This window comes from Manis pentadactyla, chromosome 3 (genome assembly GCF_030020395.1).
Source record: "Manis pentadactyla isolate mManPen7 chromosome 3, mManPen7.hap1, whole genome shotgun sequence".
Lineage (NCBI taxonomy): Eukaryota > Metazoa > Chordata > Mammalia > Pholidota > Manidae > Manis > Manis pentadactyla.
In genome coordinates this window covers 217,969,482-217,994,353 of record NC_080021.1, presented here as the reverse complement: position 1 = coordinate 217,994,353, position 24,872 = coordinate 217,969,482, and the positions used below count along the sequence as shown (strand labels likewise).

At 51.0% G+C, this 24,872-nt stretch overlaps 1 protein-coding gene and 1 long non-coding RNA gene across 5 annotated transcripts in view; one reads left to right on the top strand and one right to left on the bottom strand.

Moving 5' to 3' along the window:
* AK8 (adenylate kinase 8) overlaps positions 1 to 24,872 on the top strand; it is a 118,241-nt gene that overhangs the window by 59,477 nt on the left and 33,892 nt on the right. For all 4 annotated transcript variants that reach the window (XM_057499166.1, XM_036913461.2, XM_057499167.1 and 1 more), the window contains one exon: positions 12,083 to 12,224. In XM_057499166.1, coding sequence (XP_057355149.1) covers positions 12,083 to 12,224 — 142 coding nt within the window. The remainder of the gene's footprint in view (positions 1 to 12,082; positions 12,225 to 24,872) is intronic.
* Positions 1,259 to 10,584, bottom strand: LOC118926517 (uncharacterized). The gene is made up of 3 exons (XR_005030497.2): positions 9,512 to 10,584; positions 3,195 to 3,401; positions 1,259 to 2,749 (listed from the first exon to the last, which is right to left on the bottom strand). It is a non-coding gene; the product is annotated as an uncharacterized LOC118926517 (long non-coding RNA).

Here is a 24,872-nt window from a genome sequence, read left to right as displayed (position 1 = left end):
TTAAAGGAACCCTCACCTCGGCCTGACAATGCTTTTGAAGTAGCTCCTTTTTTCAAGTCAAACTTTTGACTTCTCCACGGGGACTGCTACAAAGATCTCCGAATGGAAACTAGGTAGGAGTCTTTCTGCCGGGGAGGAAGTCGAGGCCAGGCTAGCGCCCAACAAGCAGCAGGTCTCAGAGCATAAGACAGCCAGAGAGCCTGCTAATGAGAATGGTTATAGGAAGGGGGTCAGCGCCCCCATTTACCAACGGGTTTGTCCCCCTAAAGGGTCCTGCCCCTTTCTTTAAACTAGGCTTTCAACACGAAAGTGGGCGCTCCTCTCCTCTGTATTAAAATGTTGCTTTGCCAGGTGTCATCAAAAGGTGTGTCACCAAAAGGTGAAAAAGATTTTCGTTCATGGCCATTCCAGTGGGGAAACTGAGGCACTGAGAGGCTCTCCATTCACCTGTGCATCCATTCACCGAAATGTCTCTGTCCCCGACAAGAGCGGGCCGTGTCCAGTGCCATTCTGAGCACCCGGCTGTCCCAGAGCAGGGCAGCTGCCGATGGTTTTGCTGGACTGAATGTCCAGCCAGGGCTTGCTGTGTGTTGGGCATTCAGATTACAAAATGAAACGAACCCAGAGCCAGCCATTTCTGGGAAGCCTACGGTGTGCCCGAGGGGCACGGTGTCCTTCTCACTCTGACCAGAGCTTCTGGAAGCATTTCCCCTCCATAGGCACCCCAGAGACGTCCAGCCCACTCAGCTGTGAAATCGTCTGCGACAGGCAGACCCTGAGGCCCCAGCCTTCTCCAGCCAGGTGGTCTCCTTGTGCAGCCGTCTGGGCCGCCCTCCCAGGTGCTGCCCGGAGCCCCGTTCCCTCTCGCAACGTCCCCCACACGGAGCTGACACCGGCTTCTTTCTCCTCGGGCTGTGAGCGGGGCCTGATGTGGGGGGGTGAGGCTGCCCCTGGTGACCTTCGGGAGCCCCTACCCTTTGGACAGGTGCCGCATCTCTGTCAGCCGGAAGGCGGTGCTGAGGCTCCCCGTGGGGAACCGGGCACAACTGTGACACACCCTTCAGCTCTGCCCCATCTGCGCTGCTCTGAGCGGGAAGCGGAAGCTGCAGGGCAGCCCGGAGACTGTGGGGCATTTTACGGGACCAGGGGAGGCGGCAGGTGAGGAGAGAGGCCCCGTTTTCCTTCCCACCTGCCACCTCGGACCTTGAATGTACGTCTGGTTTACCCCGTGTGATCCTGGCTGCTGGAACTTGGGTCCCCTCCTTACCCCAGCATCTCCCAGCACCTCACGCCCATGCTCTGCCCGGCCAACTGTCTGCTCCCCAGTCCCTGGCACCAGCCTGGCTTATAGTAGGAGCTCAGCTAATGTCTGTGGACGAGTGAATGAAGGGCCTCACAGCTGCTGGCCCAGGATCCCTCTGCTGCCCGCCTGTCGGAGGGGGAGCCCCCTTCACCGCCACGGCCTCCAGGGAGGCGGGCAGTGGTGGCAGCTCCCTGCAGTCGGGGGGTGACCTCAGCTTTGGGCTCTAGAAGCACACCATTTGATTCCAGTTCAGACCAGCCACTTCCTGGCCGTGCGACCTTGGGCAAAGCACGAGGCCCCTCAGAGCTGCCCTCATCATCTGCGAGGGGAGGTTCTCAGTGTCGCAGTCGCTGGTTGTCAGGTATATAGAACAGAAACGTGTCCACACGCATGCTCAGCACCCTGCGGGGCACCCCACAGGCCGTTACTTGGGCGCTTACAGTCCTTAGTATTAACGGTAGTGGCTGTCATCACCGTCGTGGCTGTGGGAGTAATGGTGGGAGCGGCAGGACACAGTGGGTGTGCACGTATGTTTCGCATGTAGGTGTGGGGCTATCTTGTTCTCCTGTGATTGCTGCCAGCTTTGGGTCCTGGTCCCGTGGTAATCAGGAGTTGGCAAAAGCCCAGTTTGCCATACCTCTGGTGCCCCAGTTATCTGTTGCAGCTCCGTGACTTTTTCATGACATAAAATGATGATTTTATCACACTCCTGAGTTCGTGGGTCAGGATTTCAGGCAGGGCACAGCAGGGAGGGCTCGACCGCGCTCGTGCTGACCTGGGCCTTGGCCAGCACGGCTGGAGCAGCTGGAGGCGGAGGGCTTGCCCCTCCGGGCCCTACGACTGTGTCTCAGTTTGGTGTCAGCTTGGCTCCTGGGCTCTTCTCCCTCTTGCATCCGGTTGGGCTCCCCTGAGTCCAGGGTGGATCCTTCTCCCCATTCCCGGTGCCTGGAAAGAGATGCTTGGAGCAGCCGGGGCCGGTCAGGCATCTCTCTGCATGCAGCCTCTTCATGTGGCTGGCCCGGGCTTCCTCACAGCCCAGGCGGCCTCAGGTTAGTCAGCCTTTTACAAGGTGGGCGTCCAGGCATCCCAGGGAGCCCAAGGGTGCTGGTGGTAGTTGGGGTGGAGGCCAGTAGGCTTCTTGTGGCCCAGCCTCAGAGGCCCCAGAATGAGCTTCCACCTGATGCTGTTCATTCTTAGTAAGACCAGCCCAGCTTCAAGGGCTGGAGCCCAGAGCCCACCGCACAGCGGGAGGAGTGCCTGTCTCTGAGCTCCGCAGCAGGGGAGGCTTGAGTGGCACCTCTTGGCTTCGTTCCTGACCGTTGCACCCTGTGACCGTGCAAGGCGGATCTTGGGCAGCTTCAGATCCTCAGGAGCTGGGTGACCACGCGACTCCAGGTGCGCTGCATTGGGGTTTGCTGGTAACTCCAGACCTCGGGGTGCAATTCTCTTTTAAAAAGGAAGAAAGCCCAGTTGGGAGGTAAGGGGACTCCTCCCAAGGGCACGCTGCAAGGAAATGCAGAGTGGGGGGCAGACTTCATGCTGCTCCTTTCCCTGCAAGGTACGCAGAGAGCCCAGAGACTGAGCACCCAGCGCCCAGAGCCAGACGGCCTGGGTTTAAATCTGGGCTTCACTATCTGTTAGCTGCTGTGTGGCCTCGGGCAAATTACTTCCTCCCTCTGTGCCTCAGTTTCCTAATCCGTAAAGTGGGGTTGTTAGGAAGACTACATGAGTTAATACCTGCATTAGAACAAATGCATGCTTAGAACAGTGCCGAGCTCATGGTGGGCACTGAGCCCACATGCCAGTCATACAAATACACCCTCACTCCTTTTCCATCCCGAAACCCAGCTCGTGGCTGTGTCCGTCTCTCAGCGGTTGCTGGGTTTCTTACCTCAGCCACGTGGGCAACGGTGTTGTCACTGCCCTGGAGATGTGGGGGCAGGACTGGTTCTCAGCCCCGGCTTCGTTACAGTGGAAGGAGAAGCATGTTTGTTAACTCTCTGATCTTCATACACACTTAATGTTCATACACTGCACTTTGGTCCAGTCCACACAGCCTGGCTGACCCCTTCCTGTTTTCCCAGGGACTTTCATATTCCTGTAAGAATAATTACCAAATCATTATGCACAGTAGGGTAAGTGAGCATTTTTATTGAAAGCCTTATTAGTTTACTGAGTACCATTTATTTATAGAATTGTCTATTTTTAAATGGTCTTTTTTCTCATCTAAAACCTCATTAGGGAGACCAGACTCCACTGTTGGAGGCTCTGCCTCACAGCTGTGATGTGTCGGTGGTGTGGGGGCTCCTTGCACTTGTCTTTGCTTTTTGCCCAAGTAGTCATGGCAGAGAGGGAAGTGATAGAAGGTGGTAGAAAGGGGAGAGCCACTCTTGGAGAGGTGGGCAGCACAGAATATCCTCCTAATTGGAAAGATCCCCACGGCTAATGGACCCCTCTGGACTTGAAAAAACCACTGTTAAAAATTGTTATTTCCAGGCACCATTGTCTGCCAAGCAGTTTCCAGTGCTGTTAAGTAATATAGACGTTAGACTTTTGAAACTAAAGACATCTCAGGAGGCATCTATTCCCTCTTGTGACTGGAAAACCCAGACCCGTGCAGGACGGGGTCTTGTCTGGGGCAAGTGACTTGAGTTTACCAAGGAGGCAGGCTATCCAATGGGCTTCCTGCCCTCCGAGAAATTGCAGGGTGTGGCCAGTTGGAGCAATCCTGTTTCTCCTCTCATCTATGCAGGTTTTAGAAATGTTGTTTATCATTTTCAGCGCTCACTTGGAGCGCAGGTCCCAGAATTGACCAGCAGGTGGCAGTAAATAACAGACAAACAGCTTTGCTAATGACACCCGGCCCCAGGTCCTGGCACTGTGGGTGTAGCCGCCTGCCTGAGACTCCTGATTTCCAGTTACGGCAGCGAGGGGGGCCTACGGGCCCCCAGGAATGGAGTCTATAGAGTGATAGTAAGGGCCCCAAAGGCTCCAACCTGTGTCCTGGCCATGCCCCCAGCAATCTGGGGAAGGGATGCCTGGGGGCAGTGAGGGCCCTGTTTCTTTCAAGCATCAGTGAGTGTGAGGTGCAGTGTGGAGTGTGGGGTATAGAGTGTGTGTGGTGCACGTGGGGTTAGTGTGTGTAGTGGGCATGTGTACACACATGTAGTAGGGGTGCAAGGGTGCCCCGAGCGTGTCTGTGTCAGTGCCCGTGTTGGGTGTGTGGGTGTGTTTCTGAGTGCCTGTGTAGGGGTGTGCAGGTGTGTGTGGTAAGGTGCTCAGCTTTTCTGGTTTGCCCGGGGGTGGCAGGAAGGGGCTTATCTCCGGGTACCAATCAACCTGGGGCCGTTTTTTACCTGTAAGCGCCAGCTGAGGGAGCCATTTCCCTGTCCCCAGTTTCATCCTGTCCTCTGGGCCAGCTCCGGCAGCCTTGGTGCCCCTCACCCGCTCTGTCCCCCAGTGGAGCCCCAGTTCAGGACAGTAGCGGGTGGGTGGAGTACAAGCGTGCGCGGTGCCCCCCAGCACCCTCACCCCCGCTTAGCAATGGGACCTCTGAGCTGGACTTGACTGGGGTGACTTTTGATGAAACATCCCGTCCCGTGGCCTCATGGGCGGCCTGACTCACACTGGCACCTTCTTCTGTTGGGAGCCATGGATTTGATGTGCAGGAGGCTGGCCTTTGTCCAGGACCACCTCCCCTCCAAGACAGGGCAAGCTGCTTGTCCTGGTAGGGTGGGGTCGGGGACGTGGCAGCATCCTGGGGCCGTGACTCCCTGTCTGCCCTTGTGACCAAGCATGCCCAGCTGATGGGGAATACATGGATTGAGATTTTAATAACCTCAAGGTCATTGCGAGGACTGCCATATTTTATGGAAGATCTTCAGTGGGGAAAAAAACCCTGCAACCATGTGGTGTGGCTTTATGAAATAATGGGATGTTCATATCTTGCACTTCGCTAAATTTAGGGTTGACAGAACATTCCGGAGAGGTGGCCCTTGGCAGTAGCTTATCTGCAGGGTAAGATGTTAGCTGTCAAGCCTGGAAATCAAGCCTGAGGCAGCTGACTGGAAGGAGAAAGAGGCTGGGCTCACAGCGGCCTCTCCCTGGGAGGACAGAGCCTAATCGGACAGGGTTATCAAGGAGGCCTTCAACTCTCGGCCTGTTCTGAGGTCTGTTCTGAAAAAGCTGCATTTCTCCTGAACCGGCTGGTCAGACCTGTGGGGCTGGGAAAGAGTTGATGGCCTCCAGGAAAAATGGCAGCCAAGCAAAGCCTCAGAGCAGACCTGACTGGGGCTGCCGAGTGATGGGGAGGCGCTGAGGGGGGGCCACCCTGCTCCCTGCAGCCCCGGACCTGCACGCACTGCTGGGGAGGGCCGCACCCCGCCAGGCCAGTTCCCGGGGGCAGCGTGCAGAGGGGTCTGTCCCCCGTTAGCCACCGGCAGTTTCCCAGCATCACTTGGGACACAGCCAGCTCCACAGAGGAGCCTCTCATGGTGGCCATTTCAACCTCCTGTGGGCATTTAAGTAATTTCCTTTAAACAAAAACTGCTTTTTAAATGGAAGCCTGTAAACACATATTAAAAAGTGGAGAGAACAGAATAACGAAGCTGTGGGACCCCATCGCCAACACTGAAACCACATGAGCTCGCGGCTACCCTGGGTGTGGCTAGAGCCCACCCAAAAGACCCCTCCGCACGGGGCTATTTTTAAACAAGTCCCAGGCCCTACACAGATTCATCTGACTACCTGTGTGATTCCCGGGGAGTTTGGTGTGGATGGGAGGGATCGCTGGGGAGGGGCCTCCCTCGGTGACCCCCGCCCACTGTGCAGAACCTGATCTGGTCTCCGGAGAAGGGGCCTTAGGTTCCCTGCACACAAACCCTTGAGGAACCAAAGAGCCTTCTGCCTTTTGGAAACGGTCCTAGTCACTCATCCATCCCTTGCAGAGTGTGCACTAAGTGCCCACCTTGTGTTGGGCACTGTGCCAGGGGCCGGGTATAGCCATGGGCCCTGCTCTCTGGGGGTCTCTGCGTTCAGGGGGAGCTGCAGTGGGAATATAGGCATTAAACAAATATTGCACCAGTAATTAGTGGCTCACAGCTGTGGTAAGTCCTTCCGAGGTGAAGTGCTGGTTTGAGGGTCTGTGCTTTCCTGACTCCTGAAGAGAGGGGCTTGTTTAGTTTTGGCTCAAAGATGGAGTCAATGTGAGCATTCGCATGCCTCCTGTCTTCTGGAAATGTGCCCTTCCCCTCCTACCGGGCCCCCAGTGCTTCCTGCATCTCCCGTGTCCTTACGACTTTCCTGCCAGGGTACGCACTTGGGTCCTTGTCTCCTGACTCCAGGGCCCTGGGCTCTGGGAAAGGTTGTGTCTAATTCATGGGCCACCAGGTGGGGGCCGCTCCTCTCTCTCTCACGTGTGTGTGTGTGTGTGTGTGTGTGTGTGCACGTGTGCACGCACGTGTGTGTAGTGTGCATATATGTGGGTGTGTGTATATGCAATTGTATATATGTAAATTAGACCATATCATATATGCCATTTGTTCACTTGCTTTTCTCCCCACTTGATAGTCTGTCAGTGACCTCTTTTTAAAGTTTGCAAAATATCCTGTTGCCTAGATGTACCATCTTTCATTTAGCCTATCCTCTGCTGGTGGACATTTTAGATTATTTTTTATTGTTACCATTATAAACAACATTGAAATGGACATCTTTGCACACATGTTTTCCCGTCTGTGCTATTATATCTTAGGTATAAATTTTTAAAATAAGACTGCTGGGTCAAAAGGCATGTACATTTTAGCTTTTGATGAAAATTGTGAAATTCCCTCTAGAAATCTTTGCAACCACCCCACCCCTACCTGTTCTCCAAAAAAGTTCATGCTTCCATCTGGTTTTCCATTCTTCCCTTGAGTCTGATCTGTCCCCAGCGGAGTTCACTTATGCCACGGCCTTTGGGGGCCTTGGTTTCTCAATGTTTAAATGAGGGAGGTTGAGGGGATGCCCTTCCCTCTCTGAGTCGCCAACCCACCGTCACCCCAGGAGGGCTGTGGCTCAGCAGCTCAGACCTCCCTGGACAGCAACCTGGTTTTCAAGCAGGGCCTGGCTACTGGGTCCAGTCCAGTCCTCGCCCCAAGCAACTGAGGCCTCAGTGGGCCCATAGCATCCCTAGTCAGCCAGCTAGTCACCTAGTGCACGTCCTCCTCCAAAGGCAAACCCATTTCAAACATACAGCACTCTTTCCTGAAGTCACATTTAAGCTTAGATGTTGGGCTTCGTGTTTGTAATTTAAGGGTCACGTATTTTTGCCACTGGCTTCACTGCAGCCATCTATCTATCCGATGGAAATCTGGATAAGCTTTTAAAAGCAACTAAAAGATACCCACCCATCCCTTCAGAAGACCTCTAATGGATCTGGCATCTCCCCCGAGTTGTCTTCAGGCCCCACAATAGCCAATGAGGCAGGTGTCACAGAGGAGGACACTGAAGTTCAGGGATGTCCCATGGGTGCCAAGCAGAGGCCACTGGACCACAGGGCTCTCAGGCTCTCAGCTCACACTTCTTTTTTTTTTTTTTAATGATGGAAGAGACTTTTATTTAAAAAACAAAATTATATTTTTAAAAGCCTAAATTGACCCAATGTATTTTCAAAATAAGAGTTTATCTGTATTTTCAGCTTATTGCCATACACACATTTCATAAAACATGGTAGGTTTCTGCTCAACGTCTTCATGTAAAACTTCACAATGTAAGAAAGTAGAGGGTAGAAGATTATTGAAATTCTTCCTAAAAAATGTTGGCACATTCATTAAATGTCCAGGTTATAAAAACCACTTAGGATCTACTTCTTATCCTTCACTATAATTTTATATCTAAATGGCATCACATTAAATGCTGGTGGACAAAACAGTGTAAGAATCTAAAAACTTTTCAGGTTAGTATAATGATTTAAAACCAACTGGGAGAACGTTTCCCTCCAAATATTTTTATATGCAATTTTCTGTCCATTACCGCAATAAAGTAAAAAAGCCATTATGCCTTAGAAGCTAAAGGAAAATATTTCACTTTTCCCTAAGACATACCATTTCTTAGCTTTTTTTTTTTTTTTTAGAGGGCATCTCTCATACTTATTGATCAAATGGTTGTTAACAACAATAAAATTCTGTATAGGGGACTCAATGCACAATCATTAATCCACCCCAAGCCTAGTTCTCAACAGTCTCCAATCTTCTGAAGCATAACGAACAAGTTCTTACATGGTGAACAAGTTCTTACGTGGTGAACAGTGCAGGGGCAGTCATCACAGAAACTTTCGGTTTTGACCACACATCATGAACTATAAACTCACCATTCTTTTAAGAAAGGAATCCCGGAAATGAAGAGGTGAGTTTTCTGGGTTTTTTTTCTAAGGAATGCTCATAAAAGCAGCAATATTACAAACTTTCCTGTACCCTGCCCCCCTGGAGCTCAGCCACCCCTCCCCTTCCCAGTTTGCAGATGGAGCGACTGAAGTTCAGAGTCTCAGAAGCTAGTCGGGGCATAGCTGGGACTAGGAAAGGGAGTCAGCAGGCTCCCTCCATCACAGCCACCTCTCTAGAGGCTCATAGCATCTCTCAGATGTTCAGGAGTCTCCAGGACTTGAAGGGCACTGTGCATGTGGGGGTCAGCAAAAGATGGTTTCTTTTTAGACATTCAAAAAGCTGGAGCTGTTAGCAGCTGAGTTTTACTCAGGGCTCCTCAACCCAAGCTGTTTGCAGACTTTATGGCAGGATCCATTTCTGCCCAGAGGAGTGAGTCTGCAGTGGCCACTTTGAAAATGGTGCTGTCGATTAGCAACACCGGTGCCCCACATGGGGACTTTGCTGGCTGATTCCACAAAAGAGCTTTCCATGTGCAAACGTGGCAAAGTGCATGTTTCTGGGCTCTCCAGCTCAGGATCCTGAGATTAACTCCTGTGTGTTCATTTAATAAATAGGCACCGAGGGCCAGCGTGTGATCAGTCCCAAGATGGCCTGGTGTGGCCCCAATCCCCTTCCTTCCTGGAGACCTGGCTGGGCCTCCCTACCCTCACCCCCCACAGACCACTCTCTTCCAGCCACACTGCCCCTTCCTGGTCCTTGACTGTGTCAAGTTCATTCCCACCCCAGGGCCTTTGCCCTTACCACCCTCTGCCAAGAACAGCCTCCCAGGGCTCCCTAGGGCTGGACTCACCGTTCAGATCTCAGCCGAATGTGACCCTCTCAGAGGCCGTCCTGCACCCAGTCAGACCAACAGCCTCCTGTCACTTGGTTTATTTTTCTCCATAGCGTTTAAGACTCTCTGAGATGGCTCGCTATTTATGTGTGTGTTGACCGTCTCCCCTGCCAGAGTGTAAACTCCGGGAAGGCAGGGTCCTTGGCGGCTTGCTTGCTGTGTACCAGTGTCGAATGCAGGGCCTGGTGCAGCGCGTATCTCCGTAACTATCCGCTGGATTAGTCCCTGGGAGAGGCTTGTTTCTGTATTCATTTCTTATTTAGGTGAAAATTTGTGTAAATATTTAGGGGTAGACCTGGATAGGAAAGCTCTCTGGCAGGTTCTTAACTCACTTTGTTTTTCATCCATATTGATTTATGCTGACAGAAAACACAAGGTTTCTGGCTCAGAGAACAGACCCGTTACTCCTTCACACAGTGCTCTTAGTGCTGGCTCCCCGCACCCCATTCCTCGCAGGGCGGTGTGCTGAGCCTGCGCCCCTGTGAGCACAGGGGCCCGTAGCAGGGATGCCTGACATCATGATGGTTCGAGAGGGCGGCCACCCGCCCTCCCTCCCAGGCTTTGTCCTGAGTTGAAACAACAGCTGGAGAGGGGCAGGGGTCAGGGGGAGTGCCAAGTTTACTGACCCTGGGAGGTAAACAGGGTCTGGGGACAGAGGTCTCTCAGTCTCCACAGGTCTCTATCTCTAACTCCCCAGGCTTGTTTGAAGTCAGTCTTCCTTTATCCTGGGAGCGGAAATCTGTGCTCAGAAAGCCCTGACCCTGGGGGACACGTGGGGATGCTCCTGGGACATTGCTTCCTGACATACCTCTCCTAACTGGAAATCCCAGCCACCATCTTTGAAGTGTCTGCCACATGCCTGGAACTTCATGTGCCGTGTTAACCACGTAGTGGTGGCAGTCCCTGGCATCCTCTTCCGGCAGATGGGAAGCTGAGATCCGAGAGACCGATTGACCGACTGGAGGTTCCGCCTGCACACTCCAGCCCGTGTCCTCCTCTCCATCTCCTGGGCTCCCCAGAGTCCGCTACATGCCAGGTGCCGTGTTAATCATGGAAAAACGAGGTGGGCACGGCCTTTCCTCATGGAACTCATGGTCTTTCATGAGACACAGACGTAACACAAAGAATTAGCCAGACAGTTCATGCCAGGGGTGGCAAACAAAGAAGTACAGGTGCCAACCCAGGCTGGGGGCTGTCCTCAGAGGAAACATTCCTCTGGGGCCCAAAGGTTGAGTCCAGGCAAAGTGAGGGGGAAGGACATTCTGGCTGCAGGGACTGGCATGTTCAGGGGGAGCAGAGCCACAGGGAGCCCCCTGGGAGGGAGCAGGAGGCCGTCCTGAGGGGCCCTCTTGCCGCAGGGGCCAGGACTGCTCTACCCTCAGAGCACTGGAGAGCCCCAGCAGGTTTCTGCAGGGCAGGAGAGGGTCGGCTGTACCAGCTTCTCATTCATGTGCTGTTGGAGCGAAACCCCTTTTCTCTTCTGTAGAGCCTGGGGCAGAAAGGCTGAAGGATGTGAGAGGGAACAAATTCAGGGAAGTGCAGGTTACTCAGACTAAGGTTTATGGTCCCTTGGTGAAGAGGGAGTGGCCTAGCGTGTCATGGCCGTGGAGGAAAGCCGCTGTTAGTGGTGTTTCTGCATCTCTCATCCCTGTGCTCGCCTGGCTCTCAACCATGATGGGGTGCATGTTGGAAGGCTTCAGACGTGCATCAGGACCACTTGCCGACCCATGATGGCGGGTAGGAAGGGCCTCAGCACCTCCAGAGAAGCTGCCGAAGGCTCTGTCATCGCAGCTCGGGGAGCCAGCTTGTCAGGGGGCCCACCTTCATAGCAAACAATGGTAATATTTACCGAGTATTTCTGGAAAAATGAGTGCAAAGTGCAGGAAATGCAGTGCAAATTGCTAGAACGCAATACATTGGCAACATAGGACATTTAATGAGTCTGAGAAGAGACGTCTAGATTTCAGGAAAATGTCAATTGTGGTAATGTAAACAAGAGCCTTCTCAGTATCTCATTCTCCCTAAGACTTTATTGCAGTCTCTGGTTATAACTAGAGCTGTGATTCTTGAGAGAGATTTGATTCTAACCATCCAGGAGGGAAGAACTCGGGGGAGGGAAGAACAGCACCCCAAATTTGCAGAGAGCACTGGGGGCAGCAGTGCCATCCCGTTGGCGGAACCTGAGCTTCAGCGGGGCCTGGCGTGCTTCTGTGAGGTCTTCCGCTGCAAAGACTAGATTGGGGATGGGGGAGACTGCCTGCAGATCTCTGGAGGGCCAGGAACGACCCAGGCTTCTGCTAAGCATGTTATCTTGTCAAGGTCAGGGCCACCCAATGCCTTTCCCTTCTCAGGAGCCACATTCCTCCCATTGCTGGGACCGAGGAGGCGCACCCACAGCCTCATCCACCTAAATCCAACAGTTCCCCAGTTCAGCCCGTGACCAAGTAATTAGGAAGCCCCTCTCACATTGCTGTTGGGGCAGGAGAGGTGCCCAGGCTGGCCGGGTGATCACTTGTCTTCTCTCCGCAGTCCCTGACAGCATCATCGTGAAGGTGCTGAGCCATCGCCTGAGCCGGCAGGACTGTGTTCAGAAAGGGTGGGTGCTGCACGGCTTCCCGAGAGACCTGGACCAGGCACACATGCTGCACAGCCTGGGCCCCAAGCCCAACAGGTGAGCTGTCCCCTTCCCGCGGGGCCGCAGCCCTGGCCGCGACACTCCTGGGAAGGTCTCTGCCACTGGGCATCCTCCCTCCAGGGGCTCGGCTGACAGTGTACTAGAGCCGCCGCGTGTTCCTGAAGCTGAATGTCAGTCATCGGCCTTTCCGCACACGCACCGCATCTGCCCATTTGTGTCAGGCTTGGGTTCAAATCCTGCCTCAGTCACTCCTCTTTGTGGACCTGAACACCTTCCTCTGTGAATGGTAATACACACCGACCAGTCTGGCCTTCCTCATGTTGTTGTTGTGAGAATCAACTGATATTCCCTTCTGTGATTTTTTGCAGTTGCATTATTTTACCTTAAAATCTTTGGTGCATGAGATATTTATTTTGATATAGGTATGCAGTAGGAGTCTAACTCTTTTTTCCCCCAAATGGTTACCCATTTGTTCCAAAACAACGCTGAAATGTGTTGAACATTCTGTCCTTCCGTTAACCTGAAGGCACGCCACAACCGTGTGTACTATGGGAACAAAGGAAGACCCCCCAGGTGAGGGAAGCGGAGGCTTTACGCAGAGCTTGCTCTGTCCAGGGAGTGGGCCCCCCTCGCTTGCATTTGGCAGACTCGGGGGGCAGGCAGGGGAACAGGGAAGCTTGTCGTGGAAAAGGGAAGGCTTCGGGCGAGCCCTGTGGCGGCCGTGGGCCCGGGAAAGCTGGAGGCAGCCGACTGGAAGCCGGGCGTCCTGTGTGCTTGGTTAGGGAGCGTGTTCAGTGCTCTCGGGTTGGTCCCACGTTAAGAACGGTGGCAAAAATTAGGGAAGCTCTTAGTTACGGATCAAGTCCCGGCCATTCGGGGCTGATTGCTTCAGACACTGATTTAGTTCAGGAGAATTTTGAAGTTTCCAGGTAGTTGACATTTTATTGTTATTATTTCAACTTTCATTTTTAGTTTTTCATTTTCGTGTAGAATATGGAGCATTTAAGTACAACCTCTAATTTTTGAAAAATTGAGGTTTATTCTGTGGATGTTTGTTCAATAGGTATTTGAAAGGATGGTGTATTTTTAATTTAAAGTTATAGTTAGATATATCAGGTCAAACTTCGGAATTGTACACGTAGATCCCCTCTGTCCTTGCCTCGTCGTCGGTGCGGTTTCTTGCTGCGGCGCCTGTTATCCCGCCAAGGACTAAGAGATTTGTTAATCTCCCATTACTGCTGTAGTTCTGTTCATTTTCCTTGTGCTTCGTGCGGTTTTTGCTTTAGTGTTTTGGCGCCATGTTATTGAGTTCGTAAAGGCTTATGTCAGCCATGTGTTCATTGTGAAATGTCATCTTGTGAAAGGGATCATGTGCGACAGACTGCTTCTCGTCTAGTCTGGCAGTCATTCTGCCTTTCCTCCTTGGTAACAAAACAATTTTCAGTGAAGCACACTGGTGTCTGTAATAAAAGCATCCATTTTCCGGTCTCCTTGGCAGCTATATGGAACCAGTGACCAAGTGCTGGCCAGCTCACTGCTGTGTGTCACATGCAGAAAACCTGCATTTGGGATGCCAGCTTGCTAGTTTTCTTCACATCTATTTGCTAATAATTTCCACACCTTGTAACAGCCCCTCAAAATAGCTTTCCTCAAAGGCCATCATGTCATGTGATCTCTCCGTCCCGGGTGTTTTCTCGTCACACCCAGTCCTCTCACGTGGACTGCTTTTTCTCCTGGCTGTCACTGGCTGCTCCTGGGCTTTTCCGCACTGTGATCAGAGGAGGCCCTTGGTCTTTCTTCTGAGTGAGAGGCCTGGTTTCCTGAATCACACGTCTTCCTCTCTCCAACATACTTCCTTGGTCTGGCCGAGCATATCGTGTTAAATAACTGGTTCAGCGGCCGTATGCCTCAACACCTGCGCTGCCGGCTGAAGGTCTCCCCCACGCCTGCTACACGGTCTTCCAGAATTCCCGTTCCGCAGCACCTGAAGGCTCCCTCTGCCTCTCTCCCACAGCAGCGATCTTTATTTCCATATCCTGTGACTGACTTTTACTCGCTTTACCGCCTTGTTTTGGTCAAACATCCATCATCCATTGGTAGCTTCCTGAGAAACGTGGCACTGGAGGCAAACTTCTTGAGACTGAAAGTATCTTTATTCTACCTCCCTACTCGTTGGATGCTTCCACTGGGGGAGGAAGTGACAGAAGCCGCTTTCCCTCGACAACTTCAGGTTGCCACCAGGAAGCCCAGCGCCAGACCGACTTCTGATCCGTCATACGTGACCTTTCTTTTCTCTCCAGAAGTTGGTAGCACCTTCCCTCTGTCCCCAGGGCTCTGAAATTTCACAGTAAAATGTCATTTATTTCTTAGGTATGGGTCCAATTTACTCCACTCTACCGGAAATTTGGAAACCCATGTCCTTCAATTCTGGGAGCTTCTCTTGAATTATTTTGTTGATGATTTCTACTTTTTTTTTCCTGTTCTCTCTGGAAACTGTTACTTGGGTATTAGATCTCCTGGACTGGCCTTCCAAATTTTTAGAAAATATCTTTTCTCTCTTGTATTCTGTATCTTTGGGTTTTTTGGTCTGTTTCTCTGCGTGTGTCGGTGTTTGTTTTGTTTTGCTCTTCTTCTAGGAGATTTCCTCAGCTTTCTCCTCCGACTCTTTTATCGAATTTTTAATTTCTGCTGTAGTGTTTATTTTTATATTCAAGACCTTTCTTTTTGTTCTCTGAATATTCCTTTTGTCATTTCTTGATCTTGTTTCATGAATTTTTTATCTCTTGGAAATGTTAATGATGGGCTTGTTTCTGCAGAAGGTGGGGTTGGTCCCCTCTCTTCATGGTCTGTTTCTATTGAGTTTTCATCGGTCTTGGGCTCATTCTTTTTCAATGAAGTCTTTGTTTGTTTGTTTGTTTTCAGATGTTGGGTAACCCTTGGTTGTTTGCCTACATGTAACGTGGGAGGCCGAGAAGGTCTCTGAAGGCTCTGAGCGCGTGAGCGGAGCCCACAGCCCGTCTTCGCTGTGGGGTGATCTGCTCAGGCCGTGCAGAACCCCCACCAGTGGTCCGTATCTTTAGGGCTTTTCCTCTGTGTTGCTCAGATGCCCCGAGAGGATCGTCCACCTCCTCCTGGAGGGGAAAGGGGCTGGGGGCCCAGGGAGAAGCAGAATGGGGGTGGGGGTGCCAGGAGATGAGAGGAGGTCTCCCACGCTGCAGCCTGGTGCATATTTTTTACCTGCTTCCCTTATTTTGCTACAGACTCAGGTCCTCAACTATGTTTGGCATCCTTCAGCCCAAAGAGCCTGTGTTATATCCTCTCTAGAGAATAAACCTTCAATTTCTATCTAAGCTGGGGGGACATCCACTCAGCTAGATGGAGTGCGGAGGGGATCTGGGGCTTAACCACTTCTTAAATGAATTTCAGCCCACCCTCCTTTCAGCCTCCAGGTCCAGGTGGTGCCTGTGCCCGAGCCTTTGAGGGTTTGCTGGTGAGACTGGGTCTGCTCTCCGCTTTGCCCGCAGCGGGCGGGCTGGCTCTCTGAGGCCTCTGCGGCCGGCAGCTGCTGGTCCGTCTGCTGCCCAGTGTCCGAGCTTCTCGGTCGCTTCCCTCTTCCTCTCTTCTCTCTGGCCTTGTCAGTCAGGTCTTCAAAGCCCCTTGTCTGTCACTTCTCTGTGGGGCTCTAGGAGGACCCAAGATGTGGTGCGTGTTCCCATCTGCTGAGCTCCCCCGGCACCGTCCCCCGACCACTTGTCACGGGTGGATGTCCCTTATTTCTTGTTGCTTCCCTTATTTCTTTGCTTCCCTTATTTCTTGTTGCTGTTGGGACAGAATGAACTTGGGTTTAATATTTTTTCTGCAGCCTGTGTGTCTTCTTCCTTGAATAGTTGAGTTTATCCTGCTTATTTTTGTGTTTATCACTTTATCTGATGCTTCATTGTGGTTTCCATCTTTTTTTTATGGCCTCCATTTTCTTTGAGCTTTATTATTGCTACCGTTAGCTTCTCTCCTCTTCTGTCAATTAATTTAGAAGATAATCTGTTTCTAGTTCTATTAGTCTCTTCAACACAATTTATATGTTAACATACATGATTGATTAAACTTTCTAGAAATGTAACAATTATATTGCTTTTAGGATAATTACTATACTTGTGAGATTTTAATTCTCTCTACAGCTGGATTCAGAGTTCAACACCAGCTGTTTACATAGTTCAACCTCTCTATTTATCAATTTTGATTCATCTTTCATTTGAATGGATTATGTCTTTGATTCATTTTCAGCCAGGGCACATGCCTTCTAAACTTCCTAAATTCTTATATATTTGAGAATGTCTTTCTATTATCTATTTATAAACAACACCTAGTAAAGTGAAGAATTCCTCGATCACATGTCTTCCCCCTCTGCATCCTGTATCACTTCTGTTTTGTCCTCTGACATCTCTGGGGTTGCAGCAATGTTGAGGACAGTGAGGATTTTTTTCATTTTAGATAATGTGCTTCTTTGGCCTGGGTGCTCATGGGATTTCTCTCCCGCCCTCTCTCTCTCTTGAATTTTATTTGCATTTACCAGGCCGGGTCTCAGTCTTGGTTCTCTGTATTACCTTTCTGTGGAATGTTATAAATCCTTTCCATTTATATTATTTCAAGAGACCTTTCTTCTAGTATATGTATTAATATTTTTCTGGGTTTTTTTTTTGCTCGGCTTTCTTCTGATATCTCTTAACTATTTTCAATTGTATTTACTTCTTACTGATTCTAATTTACTTTTTATTTCTATAATGCTTTTACATTTCTTAGTTTTTCCCCTTAACTTTGTCAGCTATCTTCCATGTCCTTTTTTATCTGTTATTTTCTTTGATTTCTTCTATCATAGAGCCTGTTCTCTCTCAGTTATTTGGAACATATTGATAAGGCTTTATCTAAAATGTTCCTATGTTCTTGGAGCAATTCTTCTTCTAGAAGGTACTCATTGTCTCTCTCTCTCTTTTTTTTACTTTTATGACCCCTTTTTTGGTAACATAACCGGGTCCCAAGATGGATATATTTTGCGAATCATCTGTCTCTGAATAGGCCTGTTGTCTGTCCGAGAAGAGTGGGAGCTGGCGCAGCGGTTTTCTGTGGCCGCCGTGATAAGTACCGCACACTCGGTGGCTTCACCAGCGCAAATCCGTTGTCTTACTGTGCCACGTGTCTCAAGTCAGTGTTTCGTCCGGACTGCATTTCATTCTGGAGGCCCTAGGGAAAATCCCATCCTTTCCTTGTCCAGATTCTACATTGTCCCCCATCCTTGGATCGTGGCTGTTTCCTTCGTTCTCAAAGCCAGCAATGTGGCCACTTGCTCGCCCTTCTGTAGGCGCATCTCTCTCCGACCAGAGCTGGGAACGTTCTCAGGTTTTAAGGTTTGCATGTGACTAGGCTGGGCTTACTCAGGTAATCTGAGGTAATCTAACCATATCCAGGTCTTTAACTTAATCTCATTTGCAAAGTCCTTTTTGCCAGATAAAGTAACATATCCCCAGATTGTGGTGATTAGGAGGTGGACATCTTGGGGGGCATTATTCCGCCCTCCACAATGGGATTCTCCTCAACTCTGTCTAGTTACATCCCTAGAGTCGGGGCTGGAGAGCTTCCTCCAGGAGGATGGAGATGTTTGTTTAGTTCTGGGGTGGTAGGGACCCAGCAGACAGCCGGAGCACCCCCTTTTACTACCTACGATGCCTGTGAATTTCCAGGAACCATGATGCCATGAGGCTAAGTTTCCACCCTCTGGTTCCTGGCAGTGAAACAGACTTTGATGCCAGTGAGTCAGCTTCTGTGTAAACTCATCACCTAACTGAAGATGAAGGGCACCAGGCAAAATGCAAAACAGTTGCTTAGAAGGAGGCTGGAGCAGGTCATTGACTCGGTGGGGGAGAGAAGCCAGTGCTGGTTTTATCTGAACCCCAAGGGAAAAATGACTGTTTAGGCATCAGCCCTGCCCACGGTGCCAGGACTGCCTAGAGCAGCCGGGAGGGCCTGGGGACTAGTCAGGAGGCTGCCGGTCTGGTGGGGCTTGCCAGGAAGTGCTTCTCTATTCACCACGGAGTGAAAACCAGTTTTGAAAGACTTAGTAAATACGCCAGTGTAATTTATTTGACCCTAGGGCAGAGGACAAGCAGGGGAAGTTTTCACATCAGTTTGATCACGGACGATGGCTAATCAGTCTTCCCTGTTTCTCTCCCATCGCAGAGTGTATTTCCCCCTTTCTCATCTCTGACTATCCATTTCCCCTGTCTTAGCTTTCAATTAAACATTTTTCTGATTAATCAGAAAGTAATTTTAGCCATAAACCTTCAAGTCCAGGTTAGCAAAAGGGAACTATTCCACAGTGAGCCCATCCAGCACCGGGGGAAGCATCAGGGCTATGATTCTGGTTTGGTGGTGACGCCGATTATAAAGCATTCTAGCCGTGGTGTGGCTGTTTTTGACACCAGGAGGAAATCTTGACAGAATTATAGCCTAGAAATCAATCTGGGACTACGGTATAGAAATCTATAATTCAGATACAAAAACAATCTACAAAGGCTCCTTTTTCAGGAGGGTTTGATGAAATTAGATTAAAATAAATTTCCATATATATCAACTTTATTATTAAAATATATTCATACTAGTAAATAGAGTTTTTGAGGAAGGGTTAGCTCTTCTGTGTATTGGACACAGCAATAGACCTCTTTGGCTTATCAGGAAACAAAGTTATTGTCTCCTTGTCAAAAATAAATCTCTTCTTTGGGCTAATAAATGGATAGTGTTCAAATGCAATGTTTTGTTTGACTCCTAGCTCATAAGCCCATGGCACATAATACTAAATTATATTCTGCTGAGCGGCATCAATCTCTTGATTCTAGCATCACGCAGGGCAGGAAGCAAACCAAGTAATTGATGTGTCGAAAAGAAGGAGAAAAAGTTATTTGAGAACAAATAAAATGGGCTATAAAGTTTGTTAAAATGTAATAATAATAGTAAAAAAAAAAAAAGGAAGAAGAGAGGAACAAAGAAAGAACTATCCTAGGCTCCATCTGGAAAGCAGCCCTCTGTCTGGCTGTAAAATAATTCATTTCATGCTGCACGTTGGTAGCGTGGTATTTTCTTTTAAAATTAATGTTTACTATAGAGAGGGTGTATAGGATTCTGATTGATGTTGGGAAGTTCTCAGTGTATCAGACTGACTGGGGTTTGCATCCTGCTTTAGCTCAGTGCTGCAAGGAGGGAGCAGGGCAGGCGTGGCCTTGATTGACCCTGCCCCCCCCCCAACTGCACTGCTGCAGGGCCGGCGGGGTGTCGGTCCTGTCCGGCTGCACGTGTCCTGCCGCCCCTCTCCGGAATCCCCGGGACGGAGGGTAAAGGCGGGACCCTCGCTGAGCCAGGAGCAATGGAACTGAGGAGAATGGCCACGGGGATTTACTAGTGTTACTTCAATATTTCTCTCTTTCTGCATTCCACTGGACTAACTTTGGGAACTGTAAAGAAATCACCCAAGGACAATACTTTAGATTAGCTCATTGGCGTCCCAGGTCCTTTTGTGCGAATTGGAAACTGCTTGACAGATTCCTTTGAGGATGTTGTCGTCTTGAATTTTTATTTATTGTTATTGTCTAAACTAGGTGGTTGTGGTGCCCATATTTGGAGGAGCCCAGAGGGCGTCTGGTTGTCCCGGAGAAGCGGTGGCAGGTCCCCTGTCCCTGCCTTGCCCTGGCTCCCATGAGTGCTGGGTGGGTTGATGGCATTTCCTGGACACACAGCCCTGTCCTCCAGGGAGCCAGAGAGCAGAGCCTCCCAGCCAGACAGGCTGGCAGACACGGGCACCGTGCAACAGGGCCCGGGAACCCCACGGCTAAGCGCAGCCTGCCGGGGCCCACGCGGGGCAAGCTCGTCAGGCCTCCCGGGCAGGCCCCTGAAACAAGCCCCAGGAGCTTCAGGCCGGACATCGCAGCAGTGTTCCGGCCGTCCCTGGGCTGCGGCTGGCCCAGAACATCTGTCCAGGGGCCTCCTGGTGCTGACAGGAACCCCTTTGCCATCTTCGGCTCTCCGCCCACTCTGACTCTGCTCTGAAGCAGCCCCACCTTGTCCCCAGGTCAGGTCTCTCAGGACACCTCCTCCCTGCCGTCCCCTCCTGCTGCCTTGTCTTTATCGCCATCGTCATCCTGACAATAAGATGATGAGACAATACCTGGCGCCAATTACGTGCCTGCTTTACATCTCACTTCATTCGTTCAACAGCCTACAAAGCAGGTTTGCTCAGGAAAAGACACCCGAGTGGGAGAAGCTAGATCCTCGCCTCGTGCCCCACAGAAAAGACTGGCCCAGAGCCCAGCCGCTCGCTCTGAACTGTCACTTTGTGACCTCTCAGCAATGCGATTACTGTTCAGCCCTGCTCACTGGCTGACTGGCTTGAAGCAGCTACATTTAGTCTCAGTTTTCTTATCTGTCAAATGGGGGCAATAACCTCTACTTCTCTAACCGGATAGCACCACTGCTCTGGAGAGCAAAGGAATATATGTGCGTGTGACATGTGACACGTGATTTATAAGTGGAAAGTGCCGTCTGACACAGTGGGCCGCTCTCGGATCTGGCTCTGCCTGTAGGCCCCACGGCTCCTCCTGGTGGGGGAAACCCTCTTTCAAAGTGTAGGGTATGGTTTTCTCTCCTACTCTAAATTATTGATAAATGAAACACTCATGCCCCCTAAGGAGGGGAGCTGCCGATTTGCCTACATGCTAAGAAGCGTGCAAATATTTATTATGATAGTCACCACATGATTTTTAATTCCTGTTACATAAAAAAAGGTTAAAGTGGCAAATATAGGTACACTCCAGGGGGAGTGATACAGTACAGGCAGGGAGTGTTAGCTGCAGCTACACATTATGGGTTGGTGCAGATAACTTACTGCTATTTAAAAATCTTTTTTCTCTAGTAGCAACCTTTCTCCTTTCTCACCTATGGAGGATATTTTCAAGACCTGGGTGGCTTGGAGTCGGGGCAGGCAGCTCCTTGTTCAGCTGACAGCACACGGGGTAGGAGGACAGCTTGAACAAAGCCAAAAGTACCCTTTTGCCCGGAGGACCCCGCGGAGCCAGGCGAGCTGGGAGCACGGTCAGGGCACAGCGGCGCTGACAAGCGGCCCTGCCGGCTGCCCGCTTCGTTTCTTGGCTTTGATTGTGTTCGGTTTTAGACAGTGGGACGTCATGGCACATTATGGAAGCAAAACTGACCTGGCACACGGTGTGCATAGTTTGTGTGCCAGAGCTCTCTGATTAGATTGAAAAGCGTGTTCCTTTTCGGTTCTATATGACACTGTGTTTTCGGGGACAACACACTGAAACCCTTGGTGATGGCTTTGCCATTTCTAACATGTTCCAAGTGAGAAGGATGCTATATGTAATCTCTTAAAAGGACAGCAGCAGGACCAAAGAAAAATTAAAATGCAAAGTAGAGGATTTCTTGCCTCTCTCTCTCTCCTCTCTCTTTCTCTCTCTCTCTCTCTTTTTTATTATCACTTGGTCCTTCCAAGAAGCTCTCATATTTCTGCAGCTGATCCTTATGTGGATTAGGGATAATAAACAGCCCATTAATGGAGGCCTGAACTAGGAAATGGAGTTGGAATCAGCAGCAAAATTCAGTGGCTGACGGAGGTTAATAACTCCATTACTCCAGCTCTGTGCTGAGCCGCCCCACGAGCAGGGCGTCAGCCTTATCTTGCTCCTCATTAATTGAGCTAATAGAACCCGTGTGACCCTGCTTTGCTGCCAGCATCCGAGGGTTTACCAGACATGGGCTGGAATACTTATCATCGACTGTGTGCTCCATGGGTGCCTTTTGTTTTGGAAAGAAAGCTCTTTCTTAAAGATGGGTGAGCCGTGAGATCCCCCAGGAGTAGAGTCGCTGTGCAGCTGCCTACAAAGGACCCTCAAACCGTTCTGACTTTGTTGTGCCAGGGTGGTACAGCAGGGCTCTGTGCCTTCTCTCGGCGCCTGCAAGCGGATGCCCGCTCGGCTTTAGGGCTTTTGCCTCACCGTGGGAGGATGTAGCATGGTCTCGGCCACGTGTCTGGGGTCCAGGGTGGGAAAGAAAGTGTGGCAGGGTGGGAGTAGGGACAGAGCCGCATGCAGCCTGACTCTTCCCGTGTCCTCTTTCAACACGTGGCAGCTGTGTGTTTTGCACCTGACCCTCCCAACCCCCCACAGCCACAAGGTTCACGGCTCACTGCGCGTTTCTGACAATCCTGCTTTGTGGCTCCTGGGTAAACGGCCTGGGGCCTCCACTTAACCTTTCTCAGCCTCAGTTTCCTTAACCATCAGATGGGGAAATACTCCCGCCCCCTCACCTCATCTTTGCTGGATTCATGTAGGCCCTTGCTGGGAAAATGTGTACAGGTGGGATTTACTAATTGGTAAATGCTCTGTCCAACAGAGAGAATGTCAACAGATTACAAATGGAAACCTGAGTTTCCCACGGCAGGTTATTATAACCTCTCTGCGCCTCACTATCCTCAACTAAAAGCCAGGGGCAGCCACCCCGAGGACTTCAGGGGGGAGGATTGGCTGCAGTGGGGCAGGGAGCACCTTGCCTGGCCTAGAGCCTGGGAGCGCCGTGCCCGGCTCCACGCGTGGGAGCTGTGCTCACCCCTGATGATGCCGCGGTTCTTGTTCACGAAGCTGAAGAATGAGCTTCACAAACACTCAAGGGAGGAGAGCGAGGTGCAGGCTTTTATTTAGAAATAAAGTGAGAGAATAGAGCTCTTGGCTCACGCCAGGAGGAGACAAGGGAGTCCGTAGTGGTGCGTTGTTTAGGGGTTTTATAGGCAGTTGAGGATATTTGGGAACGTGAAAAAGAGTTTAGAGGTGTGGACTTGTTAAGTGGTCCCTGAATATTAAAAATTAACTTAACATAAGGAATTTCCTGCCTTGATTTCTCTCTGGGACACTGGCGCCTCGGTCTGGTAGCACATCAGAAGGCTGCCTGCCCAGCCCCCAAGGTGGGCCGAGGTATTGTCTACTTGCTAAAGAATCTTACCTCTTAAACTTCTTGGGTGTTAAAATGCAATCTTTTAAGATGGAATTCTTCCTGCCCTTTACTATGCAGTCCTGGGCCTTTTAGTATGCTGAAGTGAATCTTACACATGGTTACCGATGGTTAGCATAATAAAACATGTGCTATTCTTCTTTATCTGGGGAACATTAACTGATCTCACTGAAGAATGATTCTAGAGTTTAATGTTTAACATGGAGTTTTAGCAGGGGGGCCCCCTCACCCTACTCTGACTACACCCACGGTCCCTGTCTCACTGATATGCTGGGAACTCCATGCCGGCTCCACACGTGGGAACTGTGCTTATTTCCTAATATGCTGGGAACTCCGTGCCTGGCCATGGAGATCGGAACTTCTGAAAAGCAAAGTCAGACCAGTTGCACACCAAAATACCAGTTGCAAGGGTTTGTGGCCCAGGGCGGCCCCTCAGCTGCTCTGAGCGGATGGCTTTCCTCTGGGAGCGGGAAGGTAGTTCCTGTTCACCTGCCATACGCGGGGCAGGAGAATGATCACGCAAAGAGATAAACACAAAAAGCACTTATGTCGGGGCCACTGTGGAGCCAGCCAGACAGGAGATCATAATGCCCGAACAGCCTCACAGATTGTACGGAGGCCATGAGACCCATCTTCAAAGAGTGTGGGCCTTTCAGCATCTGGCCCTGTTGCTTCATGCAGTTTAAAGACTCTTTTGATGGCTGGGCACAAAGTGGGGACCCTCCAAGATGAAAGGCACAACTTCTTGTTACTTCCAGCTCAACAAGGGAGGTGCTGCCACCTGGGCCGCGGTGGGGGGCGGGGGAAATGGGGCGGGGATGGGGTGGGGGCTGGCCCGTGGGGACAGAGGCGGAGGCTGGGCAGTGGCTGGCAGCTCCGTGTATGGCCCCGGGGGCAGGTGGGGGGCGCGGCAGTGAGCTAGAATTTGCAGGCTCTCTGCGGATTGGCGAATTAAATAATTTCGGGGCTTCAGGGCATAGGTGCTGTTCCCAGAGGGAATCTGGGGGCCCCGTAAAGGAAGTGGTTGGAGGAGGAGCTTAGCAAGCTACCTGAGGAGGGGAATCGAGGTACTAGCCGTGATTTCAAAACTGGACCAGGATAGCGCTTGTGAACTGTGTCACACCTGTCCCGGGTGAGGGAAGTGAGAGAGCCGGCCCCTCCCAGGTCTGCGTTCTTGACTTTTCCATGGTTAGGAAACAGCCTTATGGACACAGCCTTGAAAGGATTCAAACTCAACCCGAAGTCCATGCACCTGTGCGACCTTGTCATCCTACCTCATGGTGACCCTGGGCTCTGAAAGCTCTGCCATCCTGTGCTCCAGCATCCTGGGGCTGTGCCAGTGAACTCCTTGTCCACCCACCCCCGCAGACGCGGGCCCCCATGCGATGGCTGCTTCCACCGCGCTTCCTACCGCCACTAGCGCTTGGCAGCAGCGCACCCTGACTGACCCGGCTCCGAGAGCAATGTTGTGCTTTGTTGTAGCAAAAATAACCACTTGCTCGTGACAGGAATTTGGCAGCCTCGTGGGAGGGGGTAGAAGAGCGTGGCAGCGGTTCCCAGAGGCTGCGGCTGGGTCACCTGCCTGGACTCAGGGAGGAGGTGCTTCCCTGGCCTCGGTGGTGACAG